This window comes from Callorhinus ursinus, unplaced genomic scaffold, assembly GCF_003265705.2.
Source record: "Callorhinus ursinus isolate GAN/ISIS: 27379988/994484 unplaced genomic scaffold, GSC_fseal_2.0 scaffold32, whole genome shotgun sequence".
NCBI classification, from domain to species: domain Eukaryota; kingdom Metazoa; phylum Chordata; class Mammalia; order Carnivora; family Otariidae; genus Callorhinus; species Callorhinus ursinus.
Genome location: NW_027397094.1, coordinates 12,861,689 through 12,885,458, shown reverse-complemented (window position 1 = coordinate 12,885,458; position 23,770 = coordinate 12,861,689). Strand labels below are relative to the sequence as shown.

Below are 23,770 nucleotides of genomic sequence, written 5' to 3'. Positions count from 1 at the left end.
TAGCAACAATCATTTTTTAACTGGAAATAATCGGAAATGTCTTGAACTCAATCTATGGCCAAATCTAAAATAAAAAAAAAAATTTACCACAGAAAAGGGAAAATATGAAAAAGAGTATTTGAAATGTTACAAATATGCCAATGTGATGCTCACTGTTGAATTATGCACAATAGGAAAAATAAACGAAGTAACCTAATTATCTTTTTTTATCAAGAACTAGTTTTTTTAAAGATTTTATTTATTTGAGAGAGAGCAAGCATGAGCAGGGGGGAGGAGCAGAGGGAGAGGGAGAAGCAGAGCTGAGCGGGGAGCCTGATGTGGGACTTGAGCCCAGGACCCTGGGATCATGACCTTGGCTGAAGGCAGATGCTTAACCGACTGAGCCACCCAGGCGCCCAATCAAGAGCTAATTAAATAAATTATGATACAGCTATTCTGTAGTATGAATGTGCTGATATAGAATGATTTATCAGTTAGACTGTACCAAGCCCTGCCCCAAGGCGGGGTTTGTAGTATCAATGATCCCATTTATAAAAATATATTGTATATGTGTATATATGTATATATGTGTTATTTAGGGATATATATTTATTATAATATGTAACATTAATATATTAATAATTATATATTACACACACACACATACATATGGTATGTTAACACTATTTCTGAAATAATATAGCAACAAAAATGGGGACAAATAGAACAGCAACAGAATGTGCAAGCCAGAAAGCAGATGAATGAGAGTCAACAGACCCAAGAAAGACAACCCTTTTCTCAAGTAAGCAGTGAATGGGGCTGAGAATGAAACTAGTTTGCCAGAGACTCAGGAATAACTGGCTATACCATGTACCTATGAAAATGAAAACTGGAGGAGGTAGCCTAACATAAGGAGCAGTAGGTGAACATTATTTGAAAAGTATTTAAGGACGCCTGGGTGGCTCAGTCAGTTAAGCGTCTGCCTTCAGCTCATGTCCTGATCTCAGGGTCCTGGGATCGAGTCCCACATCGGTCTCCTTGCTCAGCGGGGAGCCTGCTTCTCTCTCTGCCTCTACCCCTCCCCATGGCTTGTGCTCTTTCTCTCTCTCTCAAATAAATAAAATCTTCAAAAGAAAAAGTATTTACATTCCTAGGTCCTCACCCCCACTGCAGTTTGCTAGGTGACTACTGTCCTGGAGGTTTATTCCCTGAAGATGGTAAGACAGGGTTCCTGGCCTAGGCAATGCTAGGAACTACTGAAGGCAGAGGTACAGGTGTGGTGCTGAGCTCAGTGGGGTCAGTGAACCAAAAATGCTAAGGTGCACCTGGGTGGCTCAGTTGGTTAAGTGTCCAACTCTTGATCTTAGCTCAGGTCTTGACCTCAGGGTCATGAGTTCATGCCCTGTGTTGGGCTCCATGCTGGGTGTGGAGTCTACTTAAAAAAAAAAAAAAAAAAAAAGCTAAGAATCTTCCCTCCTCCCTTTACCATTCCTCAACTGGATCCTAGAGCACTGGAAGCCATTCTCTTACCCTCCAGTCAAGACTAGAAGACTCCTCTGTTTAGAATGCAACTAGTCTAAGAAAAAGACCTAAAGATCTGACAGTAGCCGTCTGCAAAAAACGGCCCACCCAGATTATCCTACAGTGAAACTCAAAGTTGACCTGTCCCAACAATGTGCTCAAGATTCCTAATTTGGAGAAGACAGCCAAGGAAAAAGTCCTTCATAAGGAAGAGATCAAAACAACCAAGCAGGAAAAAGCAAACTGGAAGTAAGTCACCATGCAAAAGAAGAACAAACACAATACTCTTTGGAAAGAGCAAAGACAGAAAGATAAGACACTGTACCCATCTCAAAAGAACAGAATGGTAGGAGACCGTGTGGAAAATAAAGAGCTCTTGAAAATTAAAAGCATTACAGCTGTCACTAAGCATTATAACAGTAAATTAATAGTCAATAAAAGGATCCGAAGATAAAGCTGAGAAAATTTCTAAGAAATCAGAGAAAAGGGGCACCTGGGTGGCTCAGTCAGTTAAGCGTCCGACTCCTGACTTCAGCTCAGGTCATGATCTCAGGGTCCTGGGATCAAGCCCCGCATCAGACGCCCCACTCAATAGGGAGTCTACTTGTCTCCCTCTCCCTCGGCCTCTCCTCCTGATTGTGTGCTTGCACACACTCTCTCTCTCAAATAAATACAGCTTTAAAAAAAAATAATCAAAGAAAAACATAAAAGAATAACAGTCCCACCCCCAAAAAGATAAGCATATTAGAATATTAGAATATGCTATAGAAAGTACAATATTGATATAATGACTAGTCAAGAAAAACACACACAAACAAAAAAACAAACAAAAAAGAACAGTAAAATGCAGAGGAGGAAATAATCAACAAAATAATTCAAGAAAAGAACCTCAAACTGAAAGACACACGTTTCTAGAATGAAAAGAGCCTAGCAAGAATACAAGTCAGTGGATAAAAATACATCCACATAAGGCATAATCACTGTTAAAAACAAAGATTCAAGATTCCAAAGGCAGGGACAAGCACAAAAACAACAAAACAACCTAACAAAAAACCCAAGTAATAAAACAAGTCACAAAGAAAGAATGAGTAATGGGAAGAGCTCTGGAGTTCACAGAAACAACATCAGAAGAAAAAAAGACAATTGAACAATACCAATAAAACACTGATGGAAAAACATTCAACCCAGCTAACCCATGCACAGAATAGATTTTCTCAGACATACACAGTCTCTAAAAACTTACCTTCCTTCTCACTCACTTGTTCTTAAAAAGTTACTAGAGAATATGTTCCACCACAATGAGAGTATGCTCAAGGAGGGTAAAAAAGACATGAGATGCCAAAACAAAGGAATCCCAAGGAGTAGTCTGAACAGTGCTCCCTAGAATGGGATCTATCCCCAGGAATGTATCTGTATACCAGATGCAGAAGGACACCAGTCCGTACTAGCAGTGTTGTTTCCAAAGAAGGTAATACGAAGACTACTATCACTAAGATGCCTGCTGCCCCCATACAGTCTGAAGGAGTTTAAATAGCTTTAGCTTGTTTTAACAACATGTTGGTGAACTTCTAGCTTTCCCCTCCATGTCTGCCAGGTGTTACTCCTATCAGCTGACTACATCACTTTACCCAGCAGAAACGTTTCGCTTTGACCTGCACCTGGAAGCTAGAGGTGTATTTGGTAAGCCTAGAATCAGAAAATACAGAGCAGCTTACTACTCTCATATTCCTGTTCATCACCCACTACAACTACATCAGATTTTCTGATCATGGTGAGCCCTGATATTTCCCAGAACTCCCTTATGACCCTGCCCCACTGAATTCTTAGAGATGCTTTTGCAAACTCTGAGAAGCTGAATATGAAATAAGAATATGGCCTACAGGACTCTATTCAGGTAACATTCTCAGGCAGCCTTCATCTGAGTGGAAATATTGCCTTTTCTCACACAGTAAGGCTTATGCTTGCTACTCAGTTTAAAAAAAACTAAACAATATGCTCTTTAGAAATATATATTTATGTTTAATATATACATATATGTTTAGCTCTAAAGAAAAGTAAAGGAATGATCACACTAAAATCTGGATATCACAGGCGCCTGGGTGGCTCAGTCGTTAAGCGTCTGCCTTCGGCTCAGGTCATGACCCTGGGGTCCTGGGATCGAGCCCCACATCAGGGAGTCGGCTTCTCCCTCTCCCTTTGCCTCTCCCCCTGCTTGCGCGCTCTCTCTGTCTGTCTCGTGTGCCCACTCGCTTTCTCACTCAAATAAATAAAATCTTTAAAAAAAATTTTTTAAAAATCAGGATATTACTTACTTCTGGGGCAGAAATGCAAAATTCTTTTAAGTAAATACTGTTTGTTCACCACTATGGTAGACATACCAATGTTCACATTTGTATTATTCTTTATATTATATTTTTTGATATACTGTCTGTATGTCTGATACATCAGAATATTGTAAAGACTGAACTTAAGAATATCTACAGCATTATAAAATTAGTTCATGTAAATAACTATCTGAACTAAGAGACATAAAACAATTTCTGTCACATTCTAAATGAGTAAAAATCCAAACTCTTAAGTAATGAGAAATGTAAAATATTTTTATGAAGATACATACTTCATTTAATAGGTCATATTTCCCCCTTTCCCTGACAGTCAAATTTATTAAATCCCCTCTCCAGTCTTCCTCATTTTTATTATTTGTTATACTTCGTTCTGCCTTAAATATTAAAATGCCATCATAAAAGAGACCATAACAGATGTAATCGAGAAGCAAAGTTTGGTATTCTTTATGAAAAAAATTCAGTATATAGTCTAATATTGCATAACACAAACCATGTTTTATGTGGCAATGGAAAAGGACAGTACCTGAAAAACCCACAGTACAGTATTATAGGGTGAATAATAAATTGTAACTAAAATTTAATGACACCTTTAGATCTACAAATAATAGAAATATTTCCAATCCTCAATCAATGGCTGATTTTATTTCAAGTAACAGACAACAAAATTACGGTCCAATTAAAAACAGTGAATTGCCTTTGTAGAATTTGACTTACAACAACTAAAAACATATAGTTGCATGCAACAGGATATTTGCTATGTTTACCTTGAAGTCCATTAAGGATGGAAGTAATTTCTATGGATTTAATATGAGCTGTATCAGAGTTTTTGGCATCAGTAAGATCCAGTTTGGATACCATTTCAGGAGATGGACTGGTCTGGAAAGGTGGTTTTGACAAGCGCCGAAGTTTACAGTTTTTAGGAGAGTATTTTTCATCTTTGTCTTTTTCTTTGTCTAATTTATTCTAGGTTAAGAAAAAAAAGTATCTCATGTTAACCATAATTTATCATGAGGCATTTATGAGTAACAATGTTAGCACTCATTTTAAATTGAAAGTTGTATTTTATATTATTAAATAATATGAAAAGAAAGAATGTAAGAAGCTTCTCAGAAACAGCCAGAAATGTTTTTCCAAAGTTTTTAACAAATGCTACAGGATAAACAAAATGTTTTTGTCTAATATTTAAATTTTAATAGCAGAGGTAAATTAGTGATCCCGTAAGACTAACAAACCTCATACTGCTAATAACTGACATTACAAATTCTTCAAAATTAAATCCTAAAAGGCTTAAATATTCATTTAAAAAAAATTTCAACCTGGTAGTTTCAAAACTTGTAACATTTTCAATATAAAATGTGGGTTGGGAATGACAAAATTCCAAACATCTTCATTTAGCTGACAACTGGGAATAACTGTAAACAAATGATCTCTTATAAAGTGAAGTCACGAGGCAACCTTCCTGCCTCGTTGATAAATTAACGTTTGAGGGGAAAAAACTGTCTGTTTACAACTAAAATGAGGAGAGGCTAACTAAAATACTTCCTGGAAACTGCTTTTTAAATTTGTTTTGAAAATAATTTATAGGAAAAATCATTTAGACAAGCTTCCTAAATGATGATGTAGAGCACGATGGAGCAGTAAACAACTCTGAAATCCTATTATAGAGACAGACTATAGAATCTCAGTGACTATTTTCACACTTCTCCCAAAGATGGTACACATCACTATCATGATTCTGGATGCAGAGAAGATAATTCATTACATATTACAGATGCTTTGGGGTAATAGTTCTCCAAGTGTGGTCCCTGGGCCCGCACCATGAGCATCTTATGGGAATGTGTTAGAAATGCAAACTCCTGGAACCAACCTCACATCTAGTGAATCAGAAATGCTGGGGATGGGACCAAGCCATGAGAGTTCCAACAAGTCCTCCAGATGACTGTGATAGGTGCTCAAGTGTGAGAGCCACTCACTTAAGACATGTGGGCTTAATTCTCAAAATGGACTAAAAAGTCTGATGTGCAGGTAGGTGACCCCAACCTATCAATAATTAGTGCTGCTCCATTTGTCTCCTGTTGCTAGCCTTTTCACTACTTCATTATTTTATTCCAGAGATCATAATGTAACATGTATTCTGAGGGCAGAAAAGGTCCACCCTATTCAAAATTCAAATATGACTTTTAATGGCTATCAGAAGACAGATGAGACAGAGTGAGAGAGGGGTGTGCAATATCAGAATGTTATATAGGAAGATTTTTCAAAATTCACATGCCTCTTCCCTAATGACCAGGAATTGTAATATGCCCTGGGAGGGGCCAAGAACTGAATTGAGAATAAATACTTAGGAAAAAAACTCCCTAGGGAATATTCTAATACCACTTCTCCCATCCCTACCCCCTCCTCTACCTGAGAAATACTCCCTCCTAAAACTTGCTTTGTGTACAGAAACTGGCTTTTTTAACACCACTCGCACACAACTCTTCCAGTAGCTAAAAATAATGCTAAATATCCTGATTTCCATACTTGCCAATAAAGACCAAAAGTGAAGATGAAAGGGGTTTGAGAAGCCCTAGTTGAAGCTCCTGGGTTGCTACACCAAAATTTGAAGGATAGACCCAATTTTACAGTGAGAAAAGAACAACCACTCTGAGGGAAAGCCTGCACTATTGGGGGTCACCAGCAGGAAAGGAAACAGCTTCTCACTGTGAATACAAAGACTGAATTTCAGAAAAACTACTGAACACCTCAACTATATGTATCATTCAAAGGTAAAAAAGCCATTAAAAAGATAAAAAACATTTTGAAACCTAGTTAATGGTTGACTTTCTAATGAAACAATTAAAAGACTTAGTCTTAGAATAAGTAGGAGTAATTCTATTATGCACAACGGTAGCATTAATTTCCACACAAGCTCATTAAGAGATTCCCCATGGTACCCATCTATGGTGGGGCTAACAAGATCCTGTGAACACATTCTAAGCTCCTGCGAATAGAGTCAGATAAAGAAGAAGAGAAACAGACGAGGTGCAGAGAGGCTCTCCTCTGCCTTCAGATACCTCCCTCCTTTTCTTCCTCTGGATAGTTTACAGCCATTACACTAAGCCAGGCTCCCAGCCATACTATTTTATGGCTCCTAGGCGGCGATGAGAGGGGCAAAAAGGACTGGAATAAGTAAGTGAAACCTGGCTGGGTGGCCTTACACAATATTGGGACTCAAGAAGCCTCAAAGATCAGTTAGTGCTGCTTCCAAAAGACCTTTCCATAAGCTGACAATTTTAACTATACCCAAATCTAGCATTTGATAAATTCACTGTTCTAAGAGTACTGCTATCTCCACTAACACTAAAGCACACACACTTAATGCATCATTTTAGAGGAAAAGTTCTTTAATTAACAGATATGATGTAGCAAAATAAGCACTTTTAGCAAAATAAGCACTTACCTTTATTTTCTTCCGATGTTTAATCTTTGGCACATTTTTATCAGCAGGTCTTACTATTTTATCTGCTTTAATCCATTCGTCATATCTAAAATTAAAGGAAACTCGTTTAAGTACACAAAACATCACAGAAGTAACTATGCCATATTAAAGAGAAATTCATAAATAGAATCATCACATTTTAGAACAGGAATGGACCTTGGAGACCAGTCAGTTCAACTTCCTGGGTCAATGAATAAAGCTACCAAGGCCCAAAAAGAGAGATGAAGTGATCTGCCCAAGGACATAATGTCAGCTACCGGCTGAACCAAGACCAGAAAGATCTCTTGATGTCTAAACTAGCGCTCCTTACTCTGCTACCAAAAAATACAAATTTGTATTGTAAAGAAACCACAATATTTTCTACATTTTTTTTGTTTTACTTTGTTTTGTTTTTAAGCAGTAAGTAGATAGTTTTTTTCCCCTAGAAATATCAGGAAGCTAAGGTAATATGCTCTAGTTTTAAATGACATTGTGTGATAGAAGAACATAGTATTATAACTTACAGACAATGCAAAATCAATAGAAAAAAAAAAAAAACCTTCCCGTAAAATAGTAGTAGGAAAGCTTTACTCGGCCAAGTTTTTCAATATTCTGAGATGCTTCCTACATATACACACAGCTAAGGGTCAACAGCCCTGACGGCCTTTCCACTCAATGCTGACAATCTGTGTGAGTTTCACAGGGTGCAACTTACTCCTGACTGCAATAAAGCTATTTGTTTAAAGCAAAAAAGAACAGCAGTTTGTAAAAACTCAACTAGAAGAAACATTAAAAATGAATTAACCTCTTTTTATGTTCAAAAGTTATATACATTTATTGTGCAAAATGGAAAACTCCCTGACATTTTTAACTCCAGAACATGAACAACTGAAGATGAGCTTTTAAATTAGAATGCCCTCATTATTAGAGGTACTAAATGAAGTATAAATGCCCTAAGCCAGGAAATAAATGACTTGGGTCATTACCTGACAAATAAATGATATTCTTGCTCTAGAGGAGGCCTGGAGAGTACGCCTGTAACAACCCCCAGGCAAAGTGCTACTGGCCAGTACACACACTGGTATTAGTAAAGCTGAGGGCACACCCCCAGGCAAGGGATTATGTCTGTATCTGCTGGAAGCTGTTGAGGGCCACAGTGATAATTAGAGAGAATGAGGAAGAATGGAATGAATTCTAGGAAAGTCTTCACATAATCCCTGCAGGCTAGTTATGTGGCCCTGGTCAAGCCAATCTCAACATCAGACTTAGTGTATTCTGTATCGAATAAGACTGTATTTAAAAAAAGAAAAATAAAAAAATAAGACTGCATAGCACATATAGTTTTCAAAAATCAAACATGGTAAGAACTTTGAAAAGTTTTAAAACAAATACTATTATTCTACTCAACACACCCCTTTTGGTACTTATATTGGTACAGTAGCACCCACCTAAATATTTATAGTACTTTTAACTTTCCCATGAATACTGAAAATTGCATTATGCTTGAGATGAAAGCAATTTAGTTCCTTCCAAAATTGGAGTGAAGGTGAAAAAAGGAACAGAAAATATCTTTGCCCTTCACAAAGTTGAATGAAAACTCCTAGAAGTTGCTCTTACTTGGATATACTTATGGAAGTCAATGCTGTGTACTTTGTTTAAAAGAAAACAAAACAAGCTTCCTATCTTCTTATGAGATAACTGAAGATAGTTCATGATGGCTAAACAGAACATCAACGTAAGCTAAACAAGGATATGGTATTTTTTACCTTTCTTTACTGAAGACTGTTACGTAGTTAGTTCTGTAGTATCAGACATCTTTACTATTCAACTTGGGTTTCTGACATGAATTATATTTCAAATTAGGGCAAAATAGTAGCTTTCAACTTAAGATCATCACCACGATATTCTTTTATTTGTCTATCTTAACGTGGAACACCACATACATCAAACAAGCAAAAAAACAGTTATTGCCTCCATAGTTAAGATGTTCACTATGAGGGAGCAAGATTTCTGTATGATTCAGAGAGAATGGATATAACTTAAAAGAAACATACACATCAATAAAATAAAAGCTGCTGCCTTGGTACAGGCTGATGCCCACTGCCTAACCTCCATCAGTGTACAGATGCTATCTGGTAATCATTTTCTCTAACAGTCCTGTAAGAGGACTGGCTATCAGGAGAACTTAAAAAGTAGTGACTGTGGATGTGGAAAGAGCGTTGGGACCAGGCAGAAAAGAAAAAAAGACAAATTCTGGAATTAGATGAAAGGAACTACACACACTTCTAAAATATTGGAATAGTAGTACTTAAACACTATGGTTTTACTATTTTGGATGACAGTTTTGTTTTAAAATAATGAATATTCTGTATGGTTTTAGGGGATGACTTGGAAAATTCTTTAAATATGTTTCCTATTGAAGTAACAGGTACATGGTAACTTAGAGTCCTATAAATATTAGCTAATATTATTACTCCTTTATTATTGCCTTTTTCTGTTCTACTTTCTCAGTGTTTTTTGTTTGTTCGGGCATTCCCCTGTTGTGACACTATAGTCTTTTAGATTTTTTCTTTTCTCCGCCAGATTTATTCTCTATTTTTACAAAATGTAGTAACACAACATTTATATTGTTATTATAATTAATAGCCTTTAGGACTAGAACATGCCTTAAAAGTCTATCAATGAATGTATTTCACAGATTAAGAAAACTCAAACCATGAAAGTAAATTGACTTTGAGAGCAATAGGTTTGCCAAAAAAGCACCAAGTAGGGAATCAGAGAAAAATGGGAAAGGGACTGCCTCTTAAAACATTCTGGTCAATACCAGAATAATGGTAGAGGGCATGGATGACAGGTCCCATCCAGAGTAAGCACAGAGAAGAGTAATAGACCAGCAGCTGGAAAAGCCACATTAAAAATGCACAACCTGTGATGAGGGAGAACTGAAAACAATGTGAGAATTTTAGTTAAGGGAGAGCTTTCAGGTTACAAATGCCTTACCAAATAAAAGTTGAGATCGCTGACACAAACATTAACCCAGACAAATATTTCAAAACTTAATGAGGTCCTAAATGGCACTTTAGTTGTCTGATTAATCTTACAAGGAAAAAAGATTAGAGAATAAACTGAGAACTATAACTGATCACTGTATTTTATTTTATTTTTTAAAAGATTTTTATTTATTTATTTGTCAGAGAGAGCGAGCACACAAGCAGGGGGAGCAGCAGAGGGAGAGGGAGAAGCAGGCTCCTCACTGAGCAAGGAGCCCGATGTGGGACTTGATCCCAGGACCCTGGGATCATGACCTGAGCCAAAGGCAGACACTTAACAACAGAGCCATCCAGGCGTCCCATGATCACTGTATTTTAAAAGTAAGAAATGTTCCTTCCCTTTATGTAACTACTCAGAGTAACATGCAAGTGTCCCATTTTCTTTATAGAATACTTTCAAAGAACAGAAAGGAGAGATACATAAGTTCATGTGAGAGAAAAACGAAAAAACTGTGCCAAAAACAAAATAACAACAAAAAAACCCCAACAACCCCACAACATTTCCTACAGACAGTAACTTATGTAAGAAAGAGGTAGGCCAATTTAATTTTGATTTTACTCGGGCCAGATATTTAAGAAAAGGAAGCGAGATTAGTGGGTCAAGATCTCTGACTCCCTATCAAATACTAAGAATAAATACTTGAATGAAGGGAATCTAGTTCAGAACTACACGAAATTGATGCTGTTCATCCTATATAAACTTTGACTTTTAATACAGTATATTTAATATATATTAAAAAGAGACCATTTACTATAGGCATAATAAGAAAGTAATCAATGAAGATAGAAAATGAGAAAATTCAGCTCAAATCCAAATATCCTGAATACCATAAAAACTGAAATTACTGGAAGTGGCTAAGAGCAGAAAATTGCAGCTAAGAAACAGAATACCATAAACTCGTTCTCAATTTCTCCTTAGGGTACCATATTAAGATATCCATTAATCCTTCAAAATACATTCTTAAAGAATATAAGAATCTTAATAACTAAATGCAATACATTTTTTTTTATTTGAAAATGTTTCTAGTCCTTTTCTCAGACATCCTCAAATACACAAGGCATGCTATCCTTCCCTCAGCTACAATAGTCAGGGGCGCTCCAATATTCTCGATTCTGCTTTAAGTACCATGGAGGGAATCAACACATATTTGGATGGGGTCTCTCCACTGCATAGGAAGAACACTTCTTAACAGATATTTTGGGTTAACAGGTCTTCAGACTTCAGAGAAACCACTTTTTCTCACTAAATACCTAGATTTCTATTCAAGGTTAGCGGGCCTGTTGCTGTCAGTTGTCATGTTTAGTGATCATGTAGTCTGAGAACTAGGAGAGAAATGTAAGCTGAGCAGTGGGCCTACAAACAAAATGACTTACAGCTTTGGATCCAAGCGATGAAAGAGTTCTGAGAATGTTTGAAGAAAACCAAGTAGTTTGGATTATTGATAAAAACTGTCCTGCCTTTAACTGGACATTACCTTTAGAAATTATGATCACAAGCCAGTAATTGGCCTCTTTGTAACAAAAGGAAATACAGTTTGCCAGGGCACAATAAAAACATTACTGAATTCTTCCATTTAAAAACAAATACTGAGGGGCACCTGGATGGCTCAGTCGGTTGGGCATCTGCCTTTGGCTCAGGTTGTAGTCCCGGAATCCTGGGATAGAGCCCCACATGGGCCTCCCTGCTCAGCAGGTAGCCTGCTTCTCCCTCTCTCCCTACTCCCCCGCTTGTGTGTGTGTGTGTGCACTCTCTCACTCGTTTGCTCTCTCTCAAATAAATAAATAAAATCTTTAAGAATAAATAAATAAAAACAAATACTGAAAAACTAAGAAAAACAAGTATTAAAATACTGAATTAAAAAAAACAAATACTAAATTAGAAAATTAAGTCTGTTAGTAATTAGAGCATACTTTTTCAATGATCAATAAATCCACTGTAATTAATGGATAAAATCTAGACAAGTATCTCATCAGATATTTAACTAAAGTATTAAGGAAAATATTTTCAAAGTATATATATGGCATACCTGAGAATATCTCTATTGAGATCATCTAATATTCAACTAATGGAACAAACATGAAAGAACAGATGCATGAGCAACTCATTTAACTTATAAACGTCTGCTCCCTGAGCTATATAAAATGAAGGAGCTGGACCAGATGATCCCTAAAGTAAAAAATTACATGAAACTCCGTGACTAAAAGTATGCATGAAGACTTACTTATTCATTTGATAAATACCTCTTAGGTACTATTTATGTGACAAATTCTGCACTAGGCACTGAGTATTCAGGAATGAAAGCAGCATGGCTCCTTCCCACAAGGAGCTTACCATGTAACAGAGAAGACGACACTAAGCAGTAATTACAAAATTAACAATACAAACCTTCTGAACTTTCTGAAAGCAGCAGCCACATAGATATTTGAATTTTTAAATGTGTTGAATTAAAATATTCATACAAAGCTAGAAGGAACCATTCAGAGACCGTAACATACTTGCTCTCACCAGAGAAAAACAGAGAAAAACAGCTTTCTGATTTTTGTTTGGATGTGTTGGCAAATCATCTAAGAAATCACTTAGCAATGATAAAAACGGAAAAGAATGTTAGTCAACCAGGTAAGAAACCAAAATGGTTCTGTTGCCCAAATCAATTCAGATTCTGGTTCTTCTTAAACCCAACCAAACCACTTTCAAAGAAATATTATCAGTGTGCTTTAATACATACCCCAAAGACATAACCTTAGAGATTTAAAAAAATAATAATTACATGCAGAATAAAAATATTTAAAAAATAATTTCATAAGCAAAACCAAGTGACATATTAAAAAGCTATTTGAAATATGTATACAAATTATAAAAAATACAAAATCTAAGAACCATTAATTTAGATAAAATATTGAAATCATCTGTATTTTGTTTTCTGTAAGGATTAGACTCATTTAATAAGAGCTGAACAATACGTACTTTATATCTTGTCTATCTATATAAAAAGTTAATATATGTCATATAACTAACTCAGATTTTAAAAACCTAACATCTAAAGTGGAAATTTAGGCTATCTTAGCAAGGAAAGAAATTTTTCCCCCTCTTTAAAGTAAAAAATTTTGGAAAAAAAAAAAGTATGACACTGTAATAGGAAAAAAGACCAAGTCATATGAAAAGTAACAAGTTATTAAATTATAAACTTTATAAGCCATTTTATCAATATTTGCCCACTTCATTGAATTTTCTATAATAATCTGAATTTACACATATAATTTTAATCTGAAAGAATATCTAAAGCAAAATTTATAAAAGACCCACTGAACATAATTTAATGCCTTCTGTCATGTTCTTAAGATATAATGAAACAAAAATAAAAGCATTATATTATTGAAAAAATAAAATTCTAAGCATGTCATTAACATTTCGTATTTCCACTTCATATAACACTTAATATTAAATCCACATTAAAAGACACAGGAATGGTGTTCAGCATAATTAAAAATATAACAGAATGACAACAACTTGGATATTATAGCATAATCATATTTAATATTTGACACAAGCAGCCCAAGAGCACGGTATAGTAATTTATATCAATTGGTTTTCCCGCAGAGTTTAACTTTGTAAAATGAAACAAAGGTGTAGGTCTTTAGGCAGAGGTAATATGTAATGTTAAGAACACATCACAGAGCATTGTACCAGGCTCATTTATAGAGATCACTGCAAATGGTTAACAACTGCGGCATTCACTGTATTTTGTGACGCAGATACTGACTTTTAAAAGTACCCGAAAAGTTTACTTTATTAACACTTGATAAGTTTAGGGGACAGTATTTATGCACAGTTAGACAAATATACTGATGGACCTACCCATCTACAAAACCACCAAATGAACAGGTCCACATTCACGTTTTACATTAAATGTACCTGCCAAGTCTACAAAAACTACTGAATGGAACAGGTTCAATTTAGTAAACACTCTAAGTAAACACAAAGAAAGAAAGCCCATCTGAATGCAAAAATACCCGAGTTACTAATCTTTTTTCAGAAAGGAAATATTTATATTCACTTGCACTGAAAAACCAGTCGACTCAAAAGTCATATTTTTAAAGTAGAAATTATTATGTTCACTTTATTCACTGCTTTAATTGTCTCTACAGGTAGGACTGTCTGATACAAAGCATCTTCATACTGCACAAGAATTTTTCACATGAGTGGTAACACGGTCCTTTGACTGCCATAGTACTTTTTAATTTAGTATGTTTTCCATTCTAAAAAAGTGAATAAGCTGGGAGACTGTGACGGAGGGTTGGGGAAGTTGAGAGCTTTGAAATCATGACGGTGAGGTATAAAGAAAAAATGAATGGGACACAGGAGGAAAAACATGCAAAGGGAATTGAAAGTCTTGGTTAAAAAGACAGGGGCAATGTGTCCTCCCCGCCCTCTAAAACAAGTTTGCAGATATTCAGTTAGAAACCACTGTCAAATGGTCTTCATTTATAGTTCTTTAACTTCCGTACTATAGCAATAAAGCAGAAAAGTTCCTAGAGTACTTTGCTTTTCTTTCTATCATTACCAGAATAATCATTTCAAAGGACAGGAAGAGAACAACTCTGTACTCTTATCAACATTCCTAAGACCAACAACGGCTTACACAATCAAAGTATGACAAGGATCAGATCACATGGAAGTAAAAGAAAAAAAAAAGTAAGGCTGTAGAACATTCTGCAGACAGAAGGAATAGAGAAATTAAGCTGAAGTGACATAAAAATTCTTAAAGGGACAAAAGGAGACAGAGCAGAAGGAAAGTCACAGAGCAGGAGTATTTCCAATCAGATTCATTCTAGTCTCTCACCCTCAACCCCATTTTGGTTACTAATTAGGAGATGGGCTCTTCATATGACAAAAAGAGATCATAAAAAAGAACTGACTACCATATTTACATATAAAAATTCACTCAAAATGGGTCAAAAACTTAGGTATTAGAGCTAGAAGAAATTCTTAAAAGAAAACACGGGGAGGGCGCCTGGGTGGCTCAGTTGGTTAAACGACTGCCTTCGGCTCAGGTCATGATCCTGGAGTCCCAGGATCGAGTCCCACATTGGGCTCCCTGCTCAGCAGGGAGTCTGCTTCTCCCTCTGACCCTCTTCCCTCTCGTGCTCTCTATCTCTCATTCTCTCTCTCTCAAATAAATAAATAAAAATCTTAAAAAAAAAAAAAAGAAAACACGGGGAAATTTTCATAACACTGGATTTGGCGGTATTTTCTAGGATATACCACCAAAAGCATGGACAACAAAGAAAAAAAATCGATGAATTTGGACTTTATCAAAAATTAAAACTATTGTACATCAAGACACTATCAAGAGAGTGAAAAGACAATTCTGCGGGTTCACAGAATGGGAGAAACTATCCGCAAATTATATATTTGAGAAAGGATTAACATACAGAACACATAAATAACTCCTACCCCTCAACAACAACAGAAACAATTCAAAAACGGGCAAAGGGCTTGAATGGACATTTCCCCAAGGAAGACATACAAATAGGCAATAAGTACACGAAAAGATGCTCAACATCACTAGTCATTATAAACATGCAAATCAAAACCAAATGAGGTACCCACTAGGTTAGCTATAATAAACATTTTTTAAAAACAGAAAATAACAAATGTTGGTGAGGGTATGGAGAAACCAGAATCCCGAGACAATTCTGGCAAGAATGTAAAATGGTGTAGCCTTTGTGGAAAACAGCTGGACAGTTCCTCAGAGAGTTAAAGAGTTACCCCATATAAAAGCATCAAGAGGCTCCAGTGAGAGCCGGGCCACAGCCGTGCCAATCCCCCATCAGTCTCTATATTCTATAGGTGTCATTTTTATAGACCAGTCCCTTTTATTTAGATTTTAACTTCTGTTCTACTTCTATTATGTTGCTGGGAGGTCCAATTTAGTTCAGTATTTGTTTCCTACTTACCATATGCAGGCATGTACTTTTCTAGATGTGGTAAGGGATACTAAAAGAATGAATATGGAAGTGGGATTTTTTCATGTTTTAAAGTTAAATGCACTTTTGTATTGGAAAGTAATGTGGTCCTAATGTTTTAGAAAGCTTGAACAATTAAAAAAAAAAATTGCCCACAGTCCTAGGTGTAAGTTATATCCCAGAAGGTCAAATCCCTTTGGCTCCAAAAAATAATTTGGAAAAATTCAGTATCAGAAAAGTGACTCAAATTAGGACTGAAAAAATAGGAATGGCATGTAAAAGAAGTTAAAATGGGTATCAGAAGGATAAAAGAAGAGCACGACTACACAGAAGAAAACACAAGAAGAAACAAAAGAGGATAACTGAGGGAGGGTAGAAAAGGAAAACAAACCGGGAAAACAGTTGTCGCTGTCGCAGCCAGAACGCAAGTGAAAACTATCATGGAAGGAGCGACCAGCTGGGTCAAATACCACTGATGAGACAAGTAACAAGAGATCAAGAAGGAAGGATGCAATTCAGCTGTGACAGGGAGGTGTGACAGGGGCAAAGGCCTTATTGGAGCGGGTTTACAAAGAACAACTGGAGAGAAACTGGGTGACAGGTGTGAACTCATAGTTTTGCTGGATGGAAATGAAGCAAAGAAATGGCACAGTAGGAAAAGCAGGCAAAGCTCAAGTGAGTTTTGAGATGGGAGAAACATCTGCAGGTCCAGGGGCGCCTGGGTGGCTCAGTCTGTTAAGCGGCTGCCTTTGGCTCAGGTCATGAACCCAGGGTCCTGGGATCGAGCCCCGCATCGGGCTCCCTGCTCAGCGGAAAGCCTGCTTCTCCCTCTCCCACTCCCCCGTCTCTCTCTCTGTCAAATAAAAAAAAAAATAAATTAAATAAATAAATAAAATAATAATAATAACTGCAGGTCCAGACGTGGATGCTTCAAAATGGAGCGAGAAACTGACAAAAGAGAGGGGAAAAAAGGGAAAATTTCTGGGCCCATGTCTCTGACTTAGGAGAGAAGGCACGACAATTAGAAGAATGGCTTGAGATAGTAGCATGCCTGTTTTCATAGATGACTAAAGAGGAAGAGGCAGAGAGTGTGGCAGCAGGTGCACATATAAGAAGGCAGATGTGGAAAGTCTGCAAAATTCTCCCCTCACTTCAATTTTTCAATGAGGTTATAAAGTAAGGTCACCAACTGAAAATGAGGATGGGGAAGAGATGCTGGGCATTTGAGGAGAGATAAGAAACAGTATGAAACAGTGTTCTGAGAAAGAAGGAGAGTGAATGGAGGAGAGACGTATCGTGGCCACTTGAAGTTCACAGTCATGAATTTAAAAGAAGTGAGCGTGGTTGTTTGCTTTCTCCAGACAGGATCAGCTGCACAGATGCAGGCCAGGAGTAAGAGCATGAGATTTAAGCAGCGTTCCAGTGGTTTTGTCAAGGAAGGAATACAAAGCAACACAAGAGCAACAGAAAAGCATGTGGGTCAAAAGAAATGATTATAAGGAGTGACTGAAGGTAAGCAACACAAAAGGAGGGCTGAGAGCCTCGGGAGGGAGAGTGTTTGTAAATCCTGGTGGGGTAATTCCCTTGCCTGGACAATCAATTCCTTAATAGGGACCACTTCTTTTTACCTTCAGTCCCAGCAAAGTATTTTGCACATGATACTGAACTTCTGTATGCCAAATAAAGGAACAGATGTTTGTTAAAAAGCAGCTGAATGTTAGCACAAAGTGGGTTTGAAGCCATTTGTGGAAGCTTTTGACTAGTTTCCCCCACCCCTATTCCCTCAAAGGAGGAGCCGATTTGCTTAGAGAGGTAAAATATTTTTTTAAATGAAATGCATTTTTATTTCAAGTAAAATATTTAAGCATAATTTATCTTATTTTCAGTTTCCTATAACTTATAACATGGAATTGAACTAACTTGCTACTTAGGAGTTTTACAGTTGAAATTTCAGTGTTGCTTTTCCCTTTCTCTTTTACTTGGAGATATCTTTTTAATGTAGTTGATGAATCTCAATATTAAAAAAATCTCAAGTCAAATTCCCAACCCCTTGATTATGGAAAGCCAAACTAGAAATGGGAGAAAAATGAATCAGCCTCAATACATAACCGAATACTGGTGTATTTTAAATCCCAAGCCAAGCGGTCTAGACAGCTGTAATACACTTAGCTGTATCACTGAACGGGGGGATACACACAACACATGCAACAGAGATTATAGCAGTGGAATTTCAAAGTGTAGCTTTATTTTCAAAAATCACTCCCACGTTTATGGCATGACTTAGAAACTTGAGAATGAAAGGGATCAATTAGCTAATGGTACTAAAAACTTCTATAAAATATTAACATCACTATGAGAAAACAAACAGAAAGGCTACTATTAAAAATTACTAAAGTATGATTATAATTTTTAAAAACATATAAGCTATGTTTTTTAAAAGACTGAAAGAGAACATACTACAATATTAATAATTGTCTTTCTACTTTTATATATTTCGCCATTTTTCTAGATTGAATGCTATTTTTAGGAGAGTTAAAAACAATTTATAAAAGAAGCACTGACTTTTCTCCAAGCACGTGACAATCTAGCCAAGTCTACGTGTATCGGACAATAGTCTGATATACGACCACCTCATCTGAAAAATTCTGTAGCAGTATTATACCATTTAAAAGCCAGTATGTGGTTTAAGATCCAGAGTTCTGGCTGTTTTCCATAAAATTGGATGTAAGCCTTTTTTTTTCCATTCTGGTAGTAAAAAACAAACTGGCCCAAACACTATCCTCTGTGTAGCAAAAATTAACATTTTCAATTGTGAAATAGGAGTACAAATAAAAATATCAACATAAAGGTTTACACAGCACTTTAGAAAAAAAGGAAAAATGTAGAAAGTACCAGAAAAACAGTATTTTTTAAACTAAGACAGATACTCTTATTTTCTTTAAGAAAAATTTCTTCACTGGAAAGTGACCTTTCAGGATCAAACAAAACTCACATAAATAGTTCCATATAAAATTTCCTAAATTGCTATAATAATGAATGACTTCCACTGAAGAGACAAAACTATTTTCATGAACTTTCGTGCATAAATCTTCATTTCTAATTTCACGTCTCTTAAGTGTAAATTCAAAGATCAAGCTGAAGATCACCGGAATAATAGGAAACTTGTTGTAGAACTGGTGAGCATTTGTTGCGGTCCCCATTAGATTAGCTTCAGAGAGAAATAGGAGTACTGTTCTACTGACTCAAAGAAAATTAACTGCTGATCTACAGAAGTACAGTTCTCTCTATGATGCTGGAGTGTGGAGAGATCCACTCTACAGGTCTTCATCAAGTTGGTTAGTTTTCTTCTTTTGAAAGTTCAGACCATACAAACGCTTGAGGTGTGAGGAGTAGATGGCATCCTTCTCAGTAACTTAAGCTTGTCTTGTTGAACTAGGTCTCATTTTCTTTTCTCTATTATTAAAAACTTGAAGGCCTCAATTCAAAGTCTTTCCTTACCCTACGCAACCCCCCAGCAGTTTCAAAGCGAAAATACCGACATTCTCTTTCTACCCTCTAAAATCCAAGTGTTCCTAGGATAAGATAACTCTCGCCTTTAGTCCATCTTTTCTTAACAAACATAGAGTTGTGTATCTTCCTTGCAGAATAATTTCATGAATGTCTCAATTCTTTCACCTACTAGCCCTCCTCTCTGTTTAATGAGATAATAGAAAATAATCAAGCCCCGATAATACTGCAAGTTGGAGAACACCTAAATTCTACCGATCACAAAATTTAAAGCATTTAATAAAGGCCACTAGAAAAACTGCCTCATTATATAAACCAGCAGAATAACTAAGATTGAAGAACTCAAGGAGAGGTAAAAGATGATGTGGCTCTTATCTATCCTGTGGGTGTTCCTCAGTAATTATCAATTTTTCCTGATTCCGTTTTTTTCCCCTCCTAATTTTAAGCTAATATAGTCAACATTTACAGTTACATCCTAGGCATAAAGGGAATTCCTTCTGTATTTATATTAATAAGATCATTCAGTAAGATCAAAATGATTAAATATCAAAGACTGGGCAAAATATTCTTACAGCAACTATATCTGAGATCTCAAGTATCTTCCTTTGAGCATGATCAGTAACAGCCAGCCCTTCAGGTGACAAAAATCATGCACACAGAGGTAGCGTAAGAGCCAACAAACAAAAGGGTAAATTACACATGATGTTGAGACTGATTCTCTGGAAAAGCTCATGTTTCAGGACAACACTTAGGATATAACAGCGTTCCTAAAATCCAAAACTTTATCTTGCTGGTCAGAAATAATAAAGAACGGGTCCCAAACAAAACTTCTGGACATTTCCTGATGACTTAAATTGTTATTTTCTTCCAAGCTTCAGAATGGATCAGAATTATACTTTTTTCTAAATAAGAAAGGTAATCAGATTAGCCACGCTTCCTAGAGCTTCCTATTGCCACAACAGGACGACACAAAATGGACTTTTAAGAAACAGAGACGACAGTTTTGTTTTAAGAAATAGCATTTGAGATGATGTTTTCTTAGTAACTTTCCAAATCACAGAATACAATTTAAATAAAAAGCATGGGAACTATATTCCTCCTTGAAGACCCTACGCACACCTTGAAACCACCGCTTGAAACTTACATGGTGAACTTTTCAAGGGCAACAACCCTATCATTGGCTGTATTTCAAATATAATATCAAATATTCCAAAATGAATTCAGTTTTCCTTAAAAGATCCTCTAAATGACCAGACCCTAAAACGGGCTTGCCAATTTTGGATAAAAGTCAAATACAAAATCTCTGGATAAACCAAAGAAAACTTGTGTTAGAAAAGAACTTAAGTCATTGACCACAACCTAAAGCCAAACCTTAGTCTTGCCTTTCATCCCCCTAGGGTTAGCAGCAGTCAGAAAGTGCACTCTATTTTAGTCAAGCAGACTTGCTTACACTTCCACCGTATTGTCTCAAATAGACAAATTTCTGAGGCTTCTGAAGAAGGCTGTAACGCAAGAGCTGTTAATGAGGAAATAAAGGCCCTCTGAAAATGGCTAAAGCTTCTTAAGAAATCACAACCTTAAAATCCCTGCCTACTGAGGGAAAGAAGTATGATGACTTGAGATTACAAGGAAGAGGTTATCGTGGCAATGTAGTTGAAAACGCAAGAGAGCAAGAAGCCTAGTAGTAACCTGCAGCCATCAAGAAGCTCCAAAGTCTTTTGAATTTGAAAAAAGATTGTTCTATCATTTCACCAATGTTGCCTCTGTTAATCTACATGTATAGCATAAAAATCAACGGGACAGATTTCAGTTTTCTAGACACTAGGGATATCTTGTAAGTATTAAAAACAGTTAAGTAGGAAGTCACTACGTGAGGCATTTACATGCTAAAATCTACATATTTTTTACTATGACCTCAATTAGAATACTGACAGGTCTGCAATTCGTTAATTCAATTTTAAAGTAGAAAATTATTTTACAAGTGTTTTTAGGTAGTAATCACTAGCTAAAACTCAAGTTACCTCACATTCCATCCGCAGTAATGCACCAAGTAAAGGACCTCTCCACCTTCGACATCAGAATCTTTAATACTAGCTTCATACATTTTTTGATTTTTCCCTCGTCCATACCGCACTTGGACTTTCATGCCTGGTGGATAGCATTCAAACTCCTCTTCCTCATTGTTGTCCTCATCCTCTTCCTCCTCTTCCTCCTCCTCCTCCTCCTCCTCTTCTGCTTCTTCATCATCTTCCTCTTCCTCTTTATTCGTTTCATCTCTTGAAAGGTTTAAAAAATTGCAGTTAATAAAAGACACCTCATAAGCTTTTCAGTTCCAAACCACATAAAATGATAAAAATTGTGGCTGTGACTGCTCCGGGAACAGCAGGTTCCATGTGTATGAAATTCTGAGTTTCAATGTAACGTTAAAAACTAAAACTGTATAAGATGACCATGGTTACAGAAAGATAAATTTAGAGAAAATGAAGATTGAAAAATGCATCAAAGGAAAAATTTCCAGCAGCCAGAACAGAAGTTGTATCAGAAACTAGTAAGGTCGACTGTAACAACTGTTTCAGGTTTTATTATGAATATGTTTTATACAAAAGTATTGACAAAAACAAAAATCATTACACCTCAGAGCCATTTTCAGACTAAAAGTTATTTTTATTCAAATATTTCCAGCCTCATGTGGTTTAAAACAAAACTTTTACTAGCCAACAGCTAGTCTTACTGAGTTCTAAAAGGTGCTCCAACCAAAATTTCCAAAGTTATGCTAACTGAAATATTATTTTACCTTTCATAGGAATATCTGACTAATTTCACATCAATAGCCCATCAAGTTTTTTCTTTCTATTCTTCTAAACTCTGCTACAATTTCTGCTTTCTTTACCGTATATTTACTGACAGTCTTCTACCAATTCTCTCAACTTTGAAGTTCCAATGAAATATGTATATAATAGGCCAAGTCCAAGTAATATCAAACCAAAAGTCAAATCATTCTAGAAGCAGCACTGCGACCATTTCAATCTTCTCAATATTGTGTACTTTTTAAAACTGAGCATTCGCATTCATTTTATATTAGCCACAAATCTGTATTAAACAAGTTGGAGAAAATCTTCAATTATAAATCTTTCCAAACACTATATTTTTAAAAAACTTCAAAATGAAATTCAACTGTATTTACTTCTAAGTTTTTATCTGCTGTACAGTATAAAAACTATGTCTATACTTTTTACAACAATTTTTCTCTCAAAAAGAAGCCATCACTTTAGAGCTGACAAATAAAGATCATAAAACAGAACCGCAACACAGCTAAGTATGCTTTAAAAGTTGATTAATACAATATTTATATAAAATGCTTTCTCTACTGATAACTGGTTTTATATTCTTCTGTGCAAACTTTTTAGCAATAACATACTTTATTATCATTCCTAAGTATGCAGTTGTGTAAGCAACAAAAATAATCTATAGTAACATAAGCAACACTATGATGATTTTTTATTCTCCTACCCCTTTGCTTCTACATAGTGAGCCAGGAGGGATGAAGGGAAACCTAATAGTCTTGTGAAATTAAGTCTAAGTTTACAAAAGTAACAAATGCATCAGTTTTCTCTGAAATACAACACAAAGTCTACAGAATCTCAAGAATTATTTCTATTTTTAAAGACTCATTTATATTCAAATGAATAGGTACTTAAAAATTAAGACCTAAAAATGTATGGTGATTAACAATAAAAAATTTAAAAAAAAATTTAAGACCTAAACAAAACCAGCTATAATCTGAGATAAAAATAGGAACTCTACTATAAAAAATACATTAACATGTCTATAATGAAGAAATAATTATTAGCAAGGCTAAAATATCTAGAAAGTTACCAGAAAGGGTATTATGGATGATAAATTATTATTAACAATTTTAAATAAATAAATGTTTTTATATA

At 35.9% G+C, this 23,770-nt stretch overlaps 1 protein-coding gene across 6 annotated transcripts in view; it reads right to left on the bottom strand.

Moving 5' to 3' along the window:
- ARID4B (AT-rich interaction domain 4B) overlaps window positions 1–23,770 on the bottom strand; it is a 139,256-nt gene that overhangs the window by 17,899 nt on the left and 97,587 nt on the right. For 4 of the 6 annotated variants that reach the window (XR_012374309.1, XM_025850799.2, XM_025850800.2 and 1 more), the window contains exons 17-19: window positions 21,851–22,105; window positions 7,288–7,372; window positions 4,610–4,808 (exon numbers count right to left, since the gene is read on the bottom strand). Coding sequence is in view for 5 of the 6 variants with exons in the window: in XM_025850799.2 (XP_025706584.1) it covers window positions 4,610–4,808; window positions 7,288–7,372; window positions 21,851–22,105 (539 nt within the window). In the remaining variant the exon portion in view is untranslated. The remainder of the gene's footprint in view (window positions 1–4,609; window positions 4,809–7,287; window positions 7,373–21,850; window positions 22,106–23,770) is intronic. The other 2 variants (XM_025850801.2, XM_025850802.2) reach the window with 2 other exon arrangements.